Genomic DNA, 14,990 nt, shown 5'->3' with positions numbered 1-14,990 from the left:
AACAACTACAAAATGTGACTGCTCCCCTTCTAGCACCAACTTGTATTTTGAATAAGGAACTCCATGTCAGCAGATGGCACAAAGACTGGGCACCAGCACATCACATCAAACATTGGTGGTTTCGGATTTAGAGTTGACATATATTCGCCTTTTGGAAAAAAAAAATAAATATAGTGGAATGAAAACTGAATCAAAGGGAAAGAACAGATGACTACCATCCATCAAGGATGCACATATTTGTGCACTGAAAAAAAAAAAAAAAAAAAGAAAAAAAAATCAGTCATTTCAAAGAAAATCTTGAAAATTAAAAAAAAAACCGTTTGCACTTGTTCCTGGTCATAAACAATCTCACAAAAATCTCACTTTTGGAACTATTCCAATTGAAACCATACACTGAATTTATTAATACAGTATAAGTTTCTTTATGTAAAAAATCTTTATACATAGTAATAAAAAAGATAAAGGCAAGATGCATCAAACAGAAATCTGCTGGTTGTTTTTCCTCCGTTCTTACAGAGCCGCTGATGACTACCTGCACTATAAAGAGCTGTGTTTCTGACTTTCTGTCTCAAGCATCTTCACCTTTGCTTGTGATAAGGATTGTTCTGTCCAAGCATCCAAAAGGACAGATGCTGGTGATGTTTTGGCACTTACGCTGGCAAACTGAGCTTCTTTCCCTTGAGAACTGCAAGGAAAAAGTGGGAAAGAAAAGAGTCAGCCAAACAAAGTTGTGATGCAGGAGAAGCACACACTGTTAAAATGTCAAAGGGACCAAAACCTTTCACACCAAATGGGTCCAACTGCAGACAGTCCCCCCAGGCTGCCTCTCCCTCTTTAATCCATACTGGTAAAACTAGAATTAACAACTGCTCTCTCGTGGCACCCTGGGGTTCCCACTTTTTATCCTCACAGCCCCTCACCACAGCTTCTTAAGAATTATGATTAAAATAAAAGAGCCCCACGCAGCTTTGTGGTTACACGATGGAAGATGAAGTGTGAGTAAGGGCAGAATTATTAATGCACCCAGCAAAAGTGTCCGCCTCTTAACTCAGCATAAACAGAAACATCCAAAACGCTTTCAACTCTTACACAGGTATTTGAACCACTGAGAAAGGTGTCTATAAGCATGGGATCTGCATGTAACAGTGTACATGGTCAGGGGAAGCAGGAGGATCACACTGATCCATGGAAGGCAACAGCAATATATATTTAGCCATACTTAAGTTTTTTCCAAAAGTTCATCAAACCATTTACCCATACCCCCAAAAAAATCCTCAGAAATGCCCCACACTAGCAGAAAATGTACTTGATAAATTAAGGATATTTCAGAACTAATTTGCACACAGAATTAATGAGCTCGTAATGCTGATGTGGCAGATCCCTATGAACCTGTTAACTGCCACATTCCACAACCTGACGCTGGAAGTTTCTGCATGACTTACCTTTTGTAACATACAAATAGAAGAAGTCACAGTACAGAACGGTCTGGACCACACCAGCAACAACAGCTATGAGGTCAAAGAATCCCTCAAAGTAGTAGCGCCAAATCCAGTTGACTAAGTACAAGGCACGGTACAGACCCAGGAAGAAAAGATAGTGGGTAGTGATGGTCTCTGCTTCCCCAGTTTTGCTGATCATAAAAAGTTGAGGGAGAATAGCAACTGATTCAAGATAGATGGAGAAGGTCCACAGTATCTGAAAGGAAAAAAACCCCACAGGTATATTCAACTGTCTTACTGATAACAGCAGGACAGAAAACATTTGGCTTGGCTTGACTTTTTACTCTCTAACAATGTTATGGATGAATACCTATTCATACAGGTAGAGATTTTGGCAAACTTTCCCTGCTACAGGAAAAACTAAGTGAAAGCTTCATAACCAACCAGAGGATGGGAGGAGGGAACTCTCCTGGCAGACAGCAGACTCTCCAAACCAGCTCTCTGCTGATCTGGCACACACAGGTTTACTTGTGAGGGAACCTGTGTGCATCCAGTTCACATTAGCACGAAATGCAGCTTACAGAGTCCATGCCGTGAAAGCTGCAGGGAAGATGAACTCCCTTCCCCCCCCAAAAATGTTCTTCCATTTTTTATCTATTTGTTTAAAGAGGGAGTCAACACAGAAAAAAAATTAAAATGTGCCTAGAAGTGTTGCAATTCAAATTCCTTTACTCTGTATAATATTAATTCCAATATAAAAATGCAGCTCAGCCCATGTAAAACAACAATCTAGAGTTACTCTCTATTTTGTAGGAAAAATTACCTGTTTGAACTCTCCATAATTACATTTTTAATTTAATTTTTCTGCAATTAAACACACAGCTGCATTTAAAATATAATGCAATTCTTTTTAATAGTCGAGACTATTTGCAATTCTGTAAAATTTAAGTAGTAGTATAATTCCTTTTGTTTTCACCAGGTGGCACCAACTATTCACAAGCTGCATTCCTGGGGATTTCTTTAACAAACAGAACAAAAGGAATTCTGAATTAATACAGTCGTCAAAGTGTACTGGGAAAAACACAGTGTTCTGCTTAGTAAAATAATCAATGCTGATAACAATGCTGGTCTCCTGAGGTGCCTTAAATTTGCACAGACATCTGCACCACACAGATTCACGGAGGAAAGGATCAGCCTGAACCTACTAAACACAGACACCCTTCAACCATTCACTGGTCAGGCTAAAAATGCTCATCCTCACATGTTAAATATTTTAGCAAAAAGAAGAAAAAAATCATTTCCTGCCGACAATCAACTCACCTCCAGTGGAGAGAAGTCATGATTGACAAGAAAAGAGAGCCCACCAACAGGAACTATCAGGAACTCCACTCGGAAGGTGTCGTGGTTCCCATCGTAGGTGGCCTTGAACTTCATGTAGATCAGGTACACGGTGGCGTACGAGCAGGCGATGTAGATGAGCTGAGGGCAAGGAAAGACACAACCCCAAACAATCCACTGAGGTTCCAGGATTGAATCACACTCCCTGAATAAACACTAAGAGGAGTAAGCGTGGTCTGTTTTGTTTCTTTGCATTGTTTACGTGGTTTTGCAGGCTGTTGGTGGTGCTTAATTTTTGTCAACAGAGTAATAATTCAAAATGAGTGATTCTGGGCTCTGCTGGGTTTGTTGCTGTAAAGGCACCACGTGCCCGTGGCTGAAGGGGCTGCCCAAAGGTGAAGACCCTTTCCAGAACTAAGGAAGTGATTTGAGAAGGAACACATGTTCTGCAATTGCAGGGGAAGCACTGGCCCCCAACGTTTAGGTTAAAAAAGTGCAGGTGCATACACACAATAATAATGGAAGGGGCCATTCTACATTCAAAAAGGCCAGCGTGGTGTGGCCCATGTGGCAATTAAAAAATACCCAACAAGCCCCATTCAGACAACCAATTAACATATCACAGGTTAGCTGGTTTGCTTTGGACCTGTAAACATCTCTAAAATCTGAAGAGTGGCAACTGGACACTGCTCTTCACCAACCAACAGGCCACAAGACCTGCAAGACTGAGAGAAGCAATGAACCAGAATTCAATTAGAGCTGGTGTCTAACCATTTTGAAAGGTTAGAGTGCAGTAGACTTTATAGGTTCCCTGTGGAATAAGCAAAAAGCTTCATTTTACAGGTGAGAAAACAGAACTAGAGTGAATCTAAGACTTTCTAAAGGTCAATCTGCCATCATCAGGACAGAGCTCATTGTCCTGAAGTCAACACAGTACTGCAGACCAGACAAATATTTTAGCTTCTGTCAGTTTCAGCACAAAGATTAAATGTTCCAAACCATTTATCACATTAAAAAAGGGTTCTTTGCAATGGAGAAGTAACAGATTAAAAATCCCACTGTTTGCAGATGCTATTAATCATTAAATGCTCTGCTCACAAATACAAAATCCTACAAATACTGTATTTAAGCAGCTCAGAATCCAAAGGCTCTGCTACACGAGCACCCTGGCTGAGTGGAGATAAAGAACTCCAGGACAGGAGACAGAGAACCTTTACTATGGGTGTAAACTAATCACAGCAGGCATGGTCATAGAAGACACTAAGAAAGTGTGAATGAATCCAAATTTCTAATACTACAGATTTCTTCATCTCAAGAATCCCAACTCTTGAATTCTCAACTAAAGTTCTCAACAACTGTGTAACATTATATACTCATATATATATATATATATATATATATATATATATATACACAACACAAAATAGTGTTGGGACACTCAAGCAGCTTCATCTTGACACTACAATAATGGGCTGAAAAAACCAGTTATATCCAACAGTCTTTCTAAGCAGTAACCTTTGAAACTGAAATAGAGACTACCATTTTGGAAGTTAGTATTTCCACACTCATTTCTTTTCTGGTTAGGAGGGCTGCAGAACAAAGATGTGGTCATGGCCCTGAATCACAACCAATAAATAAATAAATGGCAAAATTCCCCTACCTGCTCCTTTAGTGCACCTCAGGGTACCTTCCAATCAGAAATTACAAATGGAAGAAGCTTCTGTTTCAAGAGTATTTTATTTAACCCACAGCTCTTAATCCATACTGTTAATATTAAAACTTAGGCATACACATTTCACTTGTTAGAAAGCAAGTGTGCGTTTAAGACACAATTTTATTTTTCAGTATTATTTCCCTAATTCATCCACTCATTTTGTGGTATTGATTATTTTAGTCTTTCCTCTTGGCAAAGTCGTACTACCCTCTAAATTAAAGCTGAAAAGCATCAAGAAAATTCAAGAATAAAAGAGTTGGATTAAAAGAACACAAACATACTGCCCTCTCCCAGGCTACTGCTTTATTTTCTTGTACTCAGCACCAGAAATTGCAGGAATGAGTAAGTAACAAACTCAAATTCAGGCTCACTGATATTCAGTGAGCAAGTGGCAGGGGTATAATTCACAGAAGCTACATTCCTTAGAGCTTACTCTGGTCAACTTTTGATCAGTCTCTGACCAGACAGTGGCTGCAATTCCGGCAGTGCATTCTGAATACTAATTTACCTTGTAGTGAATAAAAGGAGATTTACTTCAGCTTTAATGTCTCAACTGAGAAATACAGTTTGTTTGAACCGTTTTTTCCAAAAGCTTGTCTTTTCAATTACCAAAATGCCATTTGTTCTAAATGTCACAGTCCTGATATAAACAGTTTCTTAAAATTGCATACAGAGTGCAGAAAAAAAGCAGGATTTTGAGTCCATCTTCCATATTCTTTATCCAAAGCCCATCTAGAACTCTGGTGCAGTGAGCCACTAAAAATGGCTTTTATTAATGAAATTATGCACTCTGCATGCAACCTCACTAGCTTTTCTAACTCTCCAGTATACTCTACCTTCATAGATGTGTTATACAATGAAATGAATGAAGTGAAGAGGTCCAGGTAACGGGTAGTGAAGACCAGTGCAAACAGAAGCTGGCTTTTCCCAGAAATACCTAAAGTGATAAAGGAAACAATTAATCATTCAGAAAGTGATGAGGTGCTTCAAAACATTTGATGACCAGGATGAGAAAGGATATATCCTTTATTTTTAAGCAAGCTGATCACAAAATTAGGACAGAATCCAAGTTCCCAAACTGTACAAACAGAATTCTAGGCCCATATAGCTCAGTAGTGTGAACATAAATTACCCTGTACTGGAAGAGGTGCTGGCACTACACAAGGTTTAGAAGTTACTCACAGCAGGGCAGCGTCATCTCCAAAAATGTCACCTGCAAGCTATCTGTTCTGTATTATCACTGGGCAAGGCTGCATCAGCTTTCAGTTCTCAGAGGGCTGTCACATGCCTCAGTACAATCTTTAGATGCTGAATAGCTGGAAAGGCACAAGGGCAATAGACAGAACAGACCCAGTGACGAGCAGTAGGTCTGCTGGCACCAAGAATAGGATTTTAGAGGAATACATAGATTTTAAAACATAAGGCAATTCAATTCATAGACTCAATTGGCCACATGGTGAGAAAAACATCAGACAATCAAACCCACTTTGTTATTATGTACTAAAACAAAATTTTAAAAAGAGAGAGAAGTGAGATAAAATGTCAGACACGTACACTGCATCTTCAAAGCAACTTTCGATTCTAGGTCAAAGCCCCAATGTCAAAACGTTTGTTTGCACTTCAGGCACTAGAGCACACTTAGAAGCATAAAAGCTTTGCACAATCAGTCACTAAAAGCTCCCGAAAACTGAGGTGAAGCATTGCTCCATAATACTGATGTGGTGGCGTGTCACAGCAGGGGGACAAAACAACCTACTCTGTGCCTCTATCTTGTTATTCCAATTATTCTTGTTTTCAGTCATCCAGGGCGAAAATAATTGAATCTGTTCAGCTAAGCATGCAAGTCTCGTTCAAAAAACAAGAGGGAAAAATACTCTGTAGGAGAGGGTTATGATGCAAGGCTGAAAATCCTTGTCCCTTTATACAGAGATATTTCTAGAAAGGCTTTTATTAACAGTGCCATAAAGCAATTAGCAGAAGGCAATCTGCTATGGCTATTGAAGTCTTTTTTCACTCCAGCTTAAGGAACATGGAATAAGCTGTCCCAGATGAAAGAATTTAACCCAAAAAGTACAAGAATGGTTGAAACAGTAACAATTAGAAAGGGGTGTGTTTGTAACTTTCGTTTGTGAAATGTCTGCAAGGTGAACCTGATGTGCCACCTACAGAACGGCCCAAGTACAGTACAGGGAACATCAACCATCTCACAACCTGCAGGCTGTAAAGCTGTAAAACACAAGCTGCAAGTATTACAAACAAAACACCCCCCAAAAAGACAAAAACCAAACAAACACAGAACTCGCAAACAAACCACCTCCCAAAGTTTAGGAAAAAAAAATACATTTGACATCTCTTGAACTACAACGACATAGCACAGACAGCAGGAGCAGCACTCTGGGCTCATCCCAGGTGTGCTTGTTGGCATCACAACTTGCCAATAAAACCTCCCAGCAAGCAAAGCTGTCCTAAGGTCAGAATCCACAGGACAAAGAAATGCACCTGGACAGATTACAGAACAGCGTCATACTAAAGAATATAATTAGGCTAAATTATTTAGCATGCTATTTTCTTTTAGCAAATAACTGGGAACAAAAAAAAAAAAAAAAAACCCAGCATATAAGAGACATTAATTATTGATAACAGCTATAAATTTGGATCTGGATATACTGACATAAATACATATAATATACTTGACAAATTCTTCTAAGCCATTGCCAGTCTCACCTCCTCAACCCCAAAGTTGTAATTTTTATTAAGGCTTTCAATACTCTCGCCGATTTTTGAATCTTTAGAATAGTTGTGAAATCCTGAAACCCACCCAAGACCCAAGATTAAACTCATTTTCAAGTAAAGTAGGCCAGACTAGGCTAGGCAAGGTTTAAATTGTAAACCAAAGGCCTATGAAGGGACAGGCCAACTGTGAGAAACATCTAAACCATGAGCAAAAACAGGGCAAGGGAGCAGGTAAACACAAATGTATGACTTCCATGCATTTCAAAACTTTAGGAAACGTAGCAGTTTATGTGTCACAGCACTGACCCGGGCCCACGGCTGGCAGCTGCAACACTCCGAGGCTACAACGATGTTATTCTCATCCTTCTCCCTTTCCTTTTATTCCCACAAATATTACTTAGTTCTTGAACGGAATAAAAATGGTTTTATGCCTTCTTCCAAAGCTCTGGGCTCAAATTTGGAAGAGCCAAACCTCTCCATTTTGTTTCATCCTCACACGTGGAAAAACTCCTTCAACTTCTGTGCTCCAGCTTGGCTGAAAGCCACAGCATGAAACTTTAATTCGGGTGATTTTCACAGCCAGGCAGGAGGGCAGAGCTGAAACTGCAGTACTTTCTTATCAACTTCATTTTGCTGTGGCGACTCAGGTGAGGAATAAGAGGGAGGAGCGGAGGCACCGAGCTGTGGAGTGTGTACAGCACTTACCAACTATGAACTGCACATCACAGCCAAAAAACCTACAATCAAAAGTTCTTCTAAGGAAGGTCAATCCATACTTTGCCATGGACACTTCACAGAGTTTTTAAAAATAGTTTAATTTAGTACCAAGTCCACATCAGCCACAGAACCACAACTTCTTTGGTTCTGCTAACAAGTACCAGCATTAAGACTCCTGTGCTTCCAATTTAAAAAACCCAACCTAATTTTAAAGACAAATTTTCCAACTGAGAAAGAGAATACTTTCCTTCAAAGAGAGAGAAAAAAATTTCAAAGCTACCTAAAGCAGCAGTTTTTGAGAAAATACAGACAAATTAGCAGCAGTCTGTAGCAAAGTACTGTCAGAAGTCTTCATCTTAGCATATTATCTGGCCCACAGTAGACACATAAAATTGAGATACAGCTACATTACCTAGTGGAAGTACTACACATTTACTATCTACACTACTTTTTAGAGTATACAGCATATAATTTGACAGCACTGCAACTGCAGGTCACCTTTAACACTTGATAAATGGCACAGAGAAACACGAATCAATTTTCAGGCAGCAATCTGCACTGCAAACAATGTAATTTGACTTGAAATGGGGAAGAAAATACAGTCAGAACAGGACAATGTCTGAAAGCCCAGGACTCCTCAAGTCTCATGAATTTCCCAATTATGACATGATGTCGATAATGGAGTTAGCTACTGCATTCTCCATGGCTCTTCCTAATGATTTTTGAACTGTTATTTTGAGTGGCAAACATTTTCCCAAATTCTAAATTTGGAAACTCAAATAACCGGACCTGCAAAAAATTGTTTCCCTGCCAGCTCTAAAAAATCTGAAGTCACGCTTTGATTTGCTTTCCCCTTGTTCTCTTCTCAACCTATTGACTAAAGAAGAAGAAGAAAAAAATAAGTTTCTTGAACACAGAAAACACAGACTGCTTCCAAGTGCAGATGACCCTAGCCTTACCTATCTTCCTCTATTAGAGGAGTCACCTCTCAAGAAAGAAAATGGGGACTATGAGTCTCCAAAAACCAGCAGGTTGCAGCAGAGGTGCACAGGCTGTCTCCCTCATTTCCAGCTGCTTTCCAGGCCCCGGAGTTCTGCTGGAACAAAGGCCTCAGACACACAGATGCAACCAGAAGAGAGGAGTCGGCACCATGTGGTTTGCCAGCTCCTCAAGGATCACAGCCTGCAGTTCAGCCTGCACTTAGAAGCCCTTATTTATTTTCAAAGGCTGCACTGCTTCAAAAGTGCACAGTAAAGTAGCAGCTGGTTTGCCCTCGTTCTCTTAGTCACCAATAACCACGAGGTATAAGTTTATTTAGTTTATAAACGGCTCGAATAACCACACAATGTGAAGAAATGGCAGAAAGCCCTCTAAAAAGAGACTCTTTGTAGCTGCTCAGCATTAACTGGTAACTACTTATATTGTCGTGTATGACTTTACAAACACATGCAAATGTAGATTTACAAAGGTTTCACCAATAGAAACCTCAACTGACAGCAATGAACCACTTGGAGGAACGGAGTAGAGCCCCAAAAGTAAAATTCTTTGCTCGTGTTTCTTTGAGGTACTCACAGTCTTCTCATTCTAGACAAACTTGTCAGGCCCCAGCAATATAAATCTGGATTTACCCCTGAGGACTCAGGCAGAACTAGAAGACACCAAAGAAACAAACCCTGACAAACACATGCCTGCTTCTTCTTTTTTTTTTTTTTCTTTTTTTTTCCCCCTCGGGAAAACGAATTAAGCAAATATTTCCTACTGAAAGAGCTCATGCACATGTGTTTGTGTCCAGGGACACTGGCTAATTTGGGAAAGGGGAAAGCTGTATCACCTATGTGATACAGGCCTGTTTACTTTTCTGTCTTGGAGAAAGCTGTACCAATGATTGGTGTGAGGCTGCTTTCTTATGAATAAACCCCTAGTAGTAGAGATTCTCAATCACAGGAGGGTTAAGGAAAGCACCATCAGGTCACTTTTTAAGCAGAAAGATGGGACCAGGTCACACTGTACTATACTGCGTAAATAACCTCACATCCAAAGGTCACTTAAGAATCTCTTGGCTCAAACCCTATCTGAATTTCAGCCTTCTAATAGAATTCCTCATTTTCTTTCTTCAGACAGTAAATGACATTCAGCTTTTAGATCATTAAACCTCCTGCTGTTTATAATCTCAACTGCATTTCCCAAACACTGGAGAGAACTCTACACAAGAGCTGGAGGAGGCAAGGCCCTCTCCTGCCAAACCCAGGCAGGATTCCTGTGATGCACTAGAGCCTGAGCCAGGTAAGTTCATCAGGGAGGTGCTCTTGTTCTCCATGACCTCAGCAACAATAGCTCTGCACTACCACTGCATGTGGGCCGTGGAGTGACTTGCTTGACCTCTTTTGTAAAGTTAAGAACAGTTTTTACTTCAAGTCTGTTTAAAGCCAAGGCTATTAGTTTCCTTTTTTAAAAGCAAAACTATTCATTTACTCCTTTTTTTGTGCTACCAAGAGATTAGCCAGTGATCTGACATGACAACATACAGCACCTGCACTTCCTCCCACCTGTAGTGTAAACCTCTTTCATTTCCCCAAACTCAGTTATTTCAGGTTACAACTTAAACTAATTCTTCGTGCTTTTAACTGAAAACTTTACAGATACATCTGTTCAACAGTGCTAACCCAGTATTCGAACACTATCATCAACACACGGTAAACTGATTTCAAGAACAATCGCCCTCACAAAAGGAGAGGCTCAGTGGAGAGAAGGCAAAGTCAAGCGCACAAACTCCCGTGCACAACTAACCCGGTATTCCCAGGGCGGGTGGTCCGATCCACACAACACACAGCGCACGGAAATGCCCATTTTGAACGGCAACAACTCCCAGTTTTCTGAAAGAAACCAGCTATGCTGCAGTTATGGGAACCGCCTGCAATTCCCTCCAACCACCACACCGTTCCGCCGACGGGGGAAAGCGGAGCGCGGCACCAGGAACTGGAGCACGCCCGTTCCGACGGGGGGAGCGGCGGCGGGGGGCAGCGGAGCGGGGCTCGCCCGGCCGGGACCCGGCGCGGCTCCCGCTGCCACGTCACACAGGCCCGCGGCTCCCGCCGGGAATCTCCCTCCCACCGCTTCCCACTGCAGACCCTCCGCCGGCCCTAACAGCGGCACGAACGCACAGGTCAATTCCTGCACAAAAGCCAAGGAGAAGGGGAGAGTGAGGCCGCCGAGGAGGGAAGGGGAGAGCGCGGAAACTTCAGGGATCGCGAACCGCGAGTCAGCGGCGGCCGGCGCTGCACCAAACCCGGGGCTGGCGCCTGCACCGGCGGCCCAGGGGCCGGGCGCGGCCAGGGCAGGCGAGGGAAGGGATGGAGGCACGGAGGGATGAAGGGAGGGCGGCTGCCCGCCCCGCGGGGGACGAATTCCTCCCCCCACACCATCCAAACCGGCCTCCCCATTCATTCGCCTGCCGCCGGGCAGTTACGTAAGGAAGGAGCGAGCCTCCCGGACACAGCCAGAGCGCCGGTGCACAGGGATTAAAGTACAAATAATGGCAACCACTACACCTTTCAGGGAATGGCAGCTCCCGCCGGCGCACCCCCACCCCGGAGCGGAGATGCGCCTCCTCCTTCTCCCTCTCCCGGCTGCTCACCCGCTTCGCCAGCGCTGGATTTGGAGGGGGCCGAGTTGCGGGGAGGTCAGGAGGAGGGCAGAGCCCCCTCCCCTGCGCGGACGGGAGCGACCGTCCCTTTTCACCGGGCCGAGCTCGGCCCGCCCGCCCCGGGGGCGCTCCGGCGGGGTCAATCCCCTCCCCGCCTTTCCCCGCTTCACCAGGGCCGCCTCCCGGGCCAGGGAGACAGGCGGGACCCCCCCCTCCGCCCCGGCTCGCTGGGCTCCCCCCGGGGCGCGGTCCTTCGGGGGCGATCGCAGCACCCCGCGGCCGCGGCGAGCTCAGGGCGGCGACGCCGCCCGGCCCCGGCGAGGCTCCCGCGGGGCTCCGCGGCCCGGAGCCGCCCGGCCAGTCCCGCCCCGCGGCCTCCGCACGCACCCGCGCAGGAGCGGCTCTTCCAGATCTTAAGCAGCAGGATGATGATGGCCGCCAGGTGGGACAGGTCCCCGGTGAGGCGGAAGATGTTCATGGCGGCGGCAGAGGCGGCGGCGCAGCCGGAGCCGGGGAGCGAAGATGGCGCAAGCTCAGCGGGCACCGAGCGACGTGGCCCGGGGACGTGGCCAGGCAGCCCCGCGCCGGTGCACGCCGGGAAGCGGGGGGAGCGCCCGCCCCGCCCCGCCCCGCCCCCCGCCGCGCCGCCCTCACGGCGGGGCCGCCGCAGCTGCCGCGGGCGGGCGGAGAGTGCGGGTCTCAGCGCTTGTGGTGGACGAGCAGCTGATCTGTATATTTATATACATATTGAAAAGAAATAGTGACTATATATTCTGTTGTTTGTATATTTTATTATGTTTTGTAGGCCAACAGTGTGAAAATCTAGTTCAGCTACTAGACAAGGTCCAGCGGAGGCCGTGAAGGTGATGAGGGGTCTGGAGTGTCTCTCGTAGGAGACTGCGAGGGCTGGGCCTTGTTAGTCTGGAGAAGAGAAGACTGAGGGGGGATCTCATCAATACATGTAAATATCTCACGGCGGGTGCCAAGAGGGTCACGGAATCACGGAATGGTTTGGATGGGAAGGGTGCTCGGGGATCATCTCCTGCCGTGGGCGGGGATGCCGCTCACTGGAGCAGGGTACTCGGGACCCCATCCAGCCTGGCCTGGAACATTTCCAGGGAGGGAGCAGCAACAGCTTCACTGGGCACCCTGTGCCAGGAGCGTGCCAGACCCTTCCGTGGTGTCCAGTGACAGGACAAGGAGCAATGGCCATGAACTGAAACACAAGTTTCACCTCAAGACAAGGAAGAACTTTTTTTCATTGAGGGTTGCAGAACACTGGGACAGGCTCTTCAGGGCAGTCAGGGATTCTTCCTCCCTGGAGACATTCCAAACCCACCTGGACATGTTCCTGTGTCACTGGTCCAGGTGACCCTGCCTTGGCAGGAGGGTTGGACTGGGTGATCTCCAGGTGTCCCTTCCAACACTAACAATTCTGTGAAATTCTGTGTAAACTTCCAAGAAAAAAGATTTTAAAAAGCAATTATTTCTTCAATAATCATGCCTTGAGAGTCAGCATGCTGCCTCTTCAGAGTCCTTAATCCTTAAAACAGGACATGACCAGCAAAGTTCAATGGGCAGTTCAAAAGAGGCATCTCCTCTTAATTACTCTCCAATGTTCTCTGTAAAAAAACCCAACAATCCAAACAATAGCAAAGAAAAATAGGAATAGCTGCCCAGCAACAGGATTTCCAGTGGTTGCAGAAAATGGGTAACAGCTTATTCCAGGTAAACTGTAGTGCTTTGCTGGGTAGCTCATTTCCTTAAAATCTCTTCGTTTACATTGTTTCACACCCTGTTTGAGGATATAGCGTAAGGACTTTACTGTTACAAAATGATACACTGAGAACTTCCCACCACAGAAGGTTATGGATTGCTTGAAATTTATGAAAAGGATCCTAACTATAATATTTTGATTTTTCTGTTTAAAATGTGGCAGAAACAGTGAAATCTTTAAAGAGTTTACATAACCCTGAGAAGAGAGAACTGATGAGTACCTGCTATTTTTTAGTAAGTACCCACAGTGTGACAAAAACAAATGTACCTATTTTCAGAGGTTGGGAATCAAAGCCTGTCCTCTTACAACACTGTGTTTACAAGTACAGCAGTACAATTCCTTGACAAGCTCCATAGTATCTCTGATCACTTCCTAAGAGAAGAGGTTATATGTTGCATTTGAGGTCTTATAGATCCGAACTCTAACAGGATAATTATTTTAAACAGATACTGAATAATTTTTAGCATCAAATGATGTTTGATGTAACCACCAGTGAGCTGCCTACTTGAAGATTCATGTTGAAAACCCAAATATAGTACTTGGAGAATTTGTACTGAAGACGACAGCATTTGGCAGAACTCTGGAAATCTGTGGTTCCAACTGCAACAGGAGGGGAGAAAGTGAAAATTCATAACTATAACCTCAGCAGCTGCAGAGTTGAGGCAATTCTATCACTGCACACGTGTGAGGTCTGTAAACATAGGTAAGTCTCAGAGCAGTGCTGGACCAGCCTGTTTGACACTGGCTTGATTGAAATGTGTACATTTAATATGTCAGATCTCAACAATTCTGAAAGGGTGAATACTGAAATAAAAGTAGCTAACAAAACCCTGACAGATGCATATCTGGAATTTATTTAATAGATATATTAAAGGCAGAGAGCTGACATCAATTATCTCAACCCCCTCCTCAGTTCATGCAGTATATATTCAGAACTTGTTTGTGATCTAAGTTGTTTCTGACATCTGATTAAATGTTGAAACATGTCAGGCCCCAGTTAAAGATGACCTAGGGCAGTTTCAGCTTGTGCATCAAACCAATGGGATTTTAACTCTAGCAATGGCTATTCTTTGATAAATCAATACAGTTCTCTTCCATATACAGTGGTTAAAAATTATTGAGGAAAGCAGGACCAGAAAATATTACCCTGCTGTATCTGTGACAGACTAGCATTTTCTACTGCTTTAATATTTCTCCAACAGGAATTTACTTTTGGCTTCTCTCTTTTTCTCTTTGTCCCTTAAAAAGAAGTTTACAGATACTAAATGAGATGTTAAGTATTTGTAAGTCTAATTATACCAGCAAAAACATTAGAAGATAAATGTTATACTGTTGCCAGCAAAGCAAGACCTCCATCAATCACAATTCCTCTAGTTAATACTTCAATGTTCCGTCCCGTGGACTGTGAGCTCTGAACATGCCTGTGTTCCTGCATCATGACGGCAAGAAAATCCTCTCATTAATCCGGATTGGAGAAGCAGACTGATGCTGAAGAGAAAGGGGCAGGAAGAGACAGATGGACATTGGTTGTTTTCTACTCATTGCAGAAAAAACGCAATACATTTTGTGGCTATTTTTGGGTACAAATGAAGAACCAGATGTGAATTTTGATAAAAATATCCTATGGTG

General features: G+C 43.7%; 1 protein-coding gene across 1 annotated transcript; it reads right to left on the bottom strand.

Annotated features, from left to right (window-relative positions):
* Positions 1–546: 546 nt before the first annotated feature.
* KDELR2 (KDEL endoplasmic reticulum protein retention receptor 2) lies at positions 547–12,168 on the bottom strand. Its single transcript, XM_066197811.1, has 5 exons — positions 11,972–12,168; positions 5,328–5,428; positions 2,760–2,918; positions 1,443–1,695; positions 547–685 (listed from the first exon to the last, which is right to left on the bottom strand). The coding sequence occupies exons 1-5, from the start codon at positions 12,060–12,062 to the stop codon at positions 651–653; spliced, it is 639 nt and encodes a 212-aa protein (XP_066053908.1). The 5' UTR covers positions 12,063–12,168; the 3' UTR covers positions 547–650.
* Positions 12,169–14,990: the final 2,822 nt, after the last annotated feature.

This window comes from Chamaea fasciata, unplaced genomic scaffold (assembly GCF_029207755.1).
Source record: "Chamaea fasciata isolate MVZ Bird 193981 ecotype frontalis unplaced genomic scaffold, bChaFas1.0.hap1 SCAF_16, whole genome shotgun sequence".
Taxonomy (NCBI): domain Eukaryota; kingdom Metazoa; phylum Chordata; class Aves; order Passeriformes; family Sylviidae; genus Chamaea; species Chamaea fasciata.
This window is presented reverse-complemented; position numbering and strand designations above follow the sequence as displayed.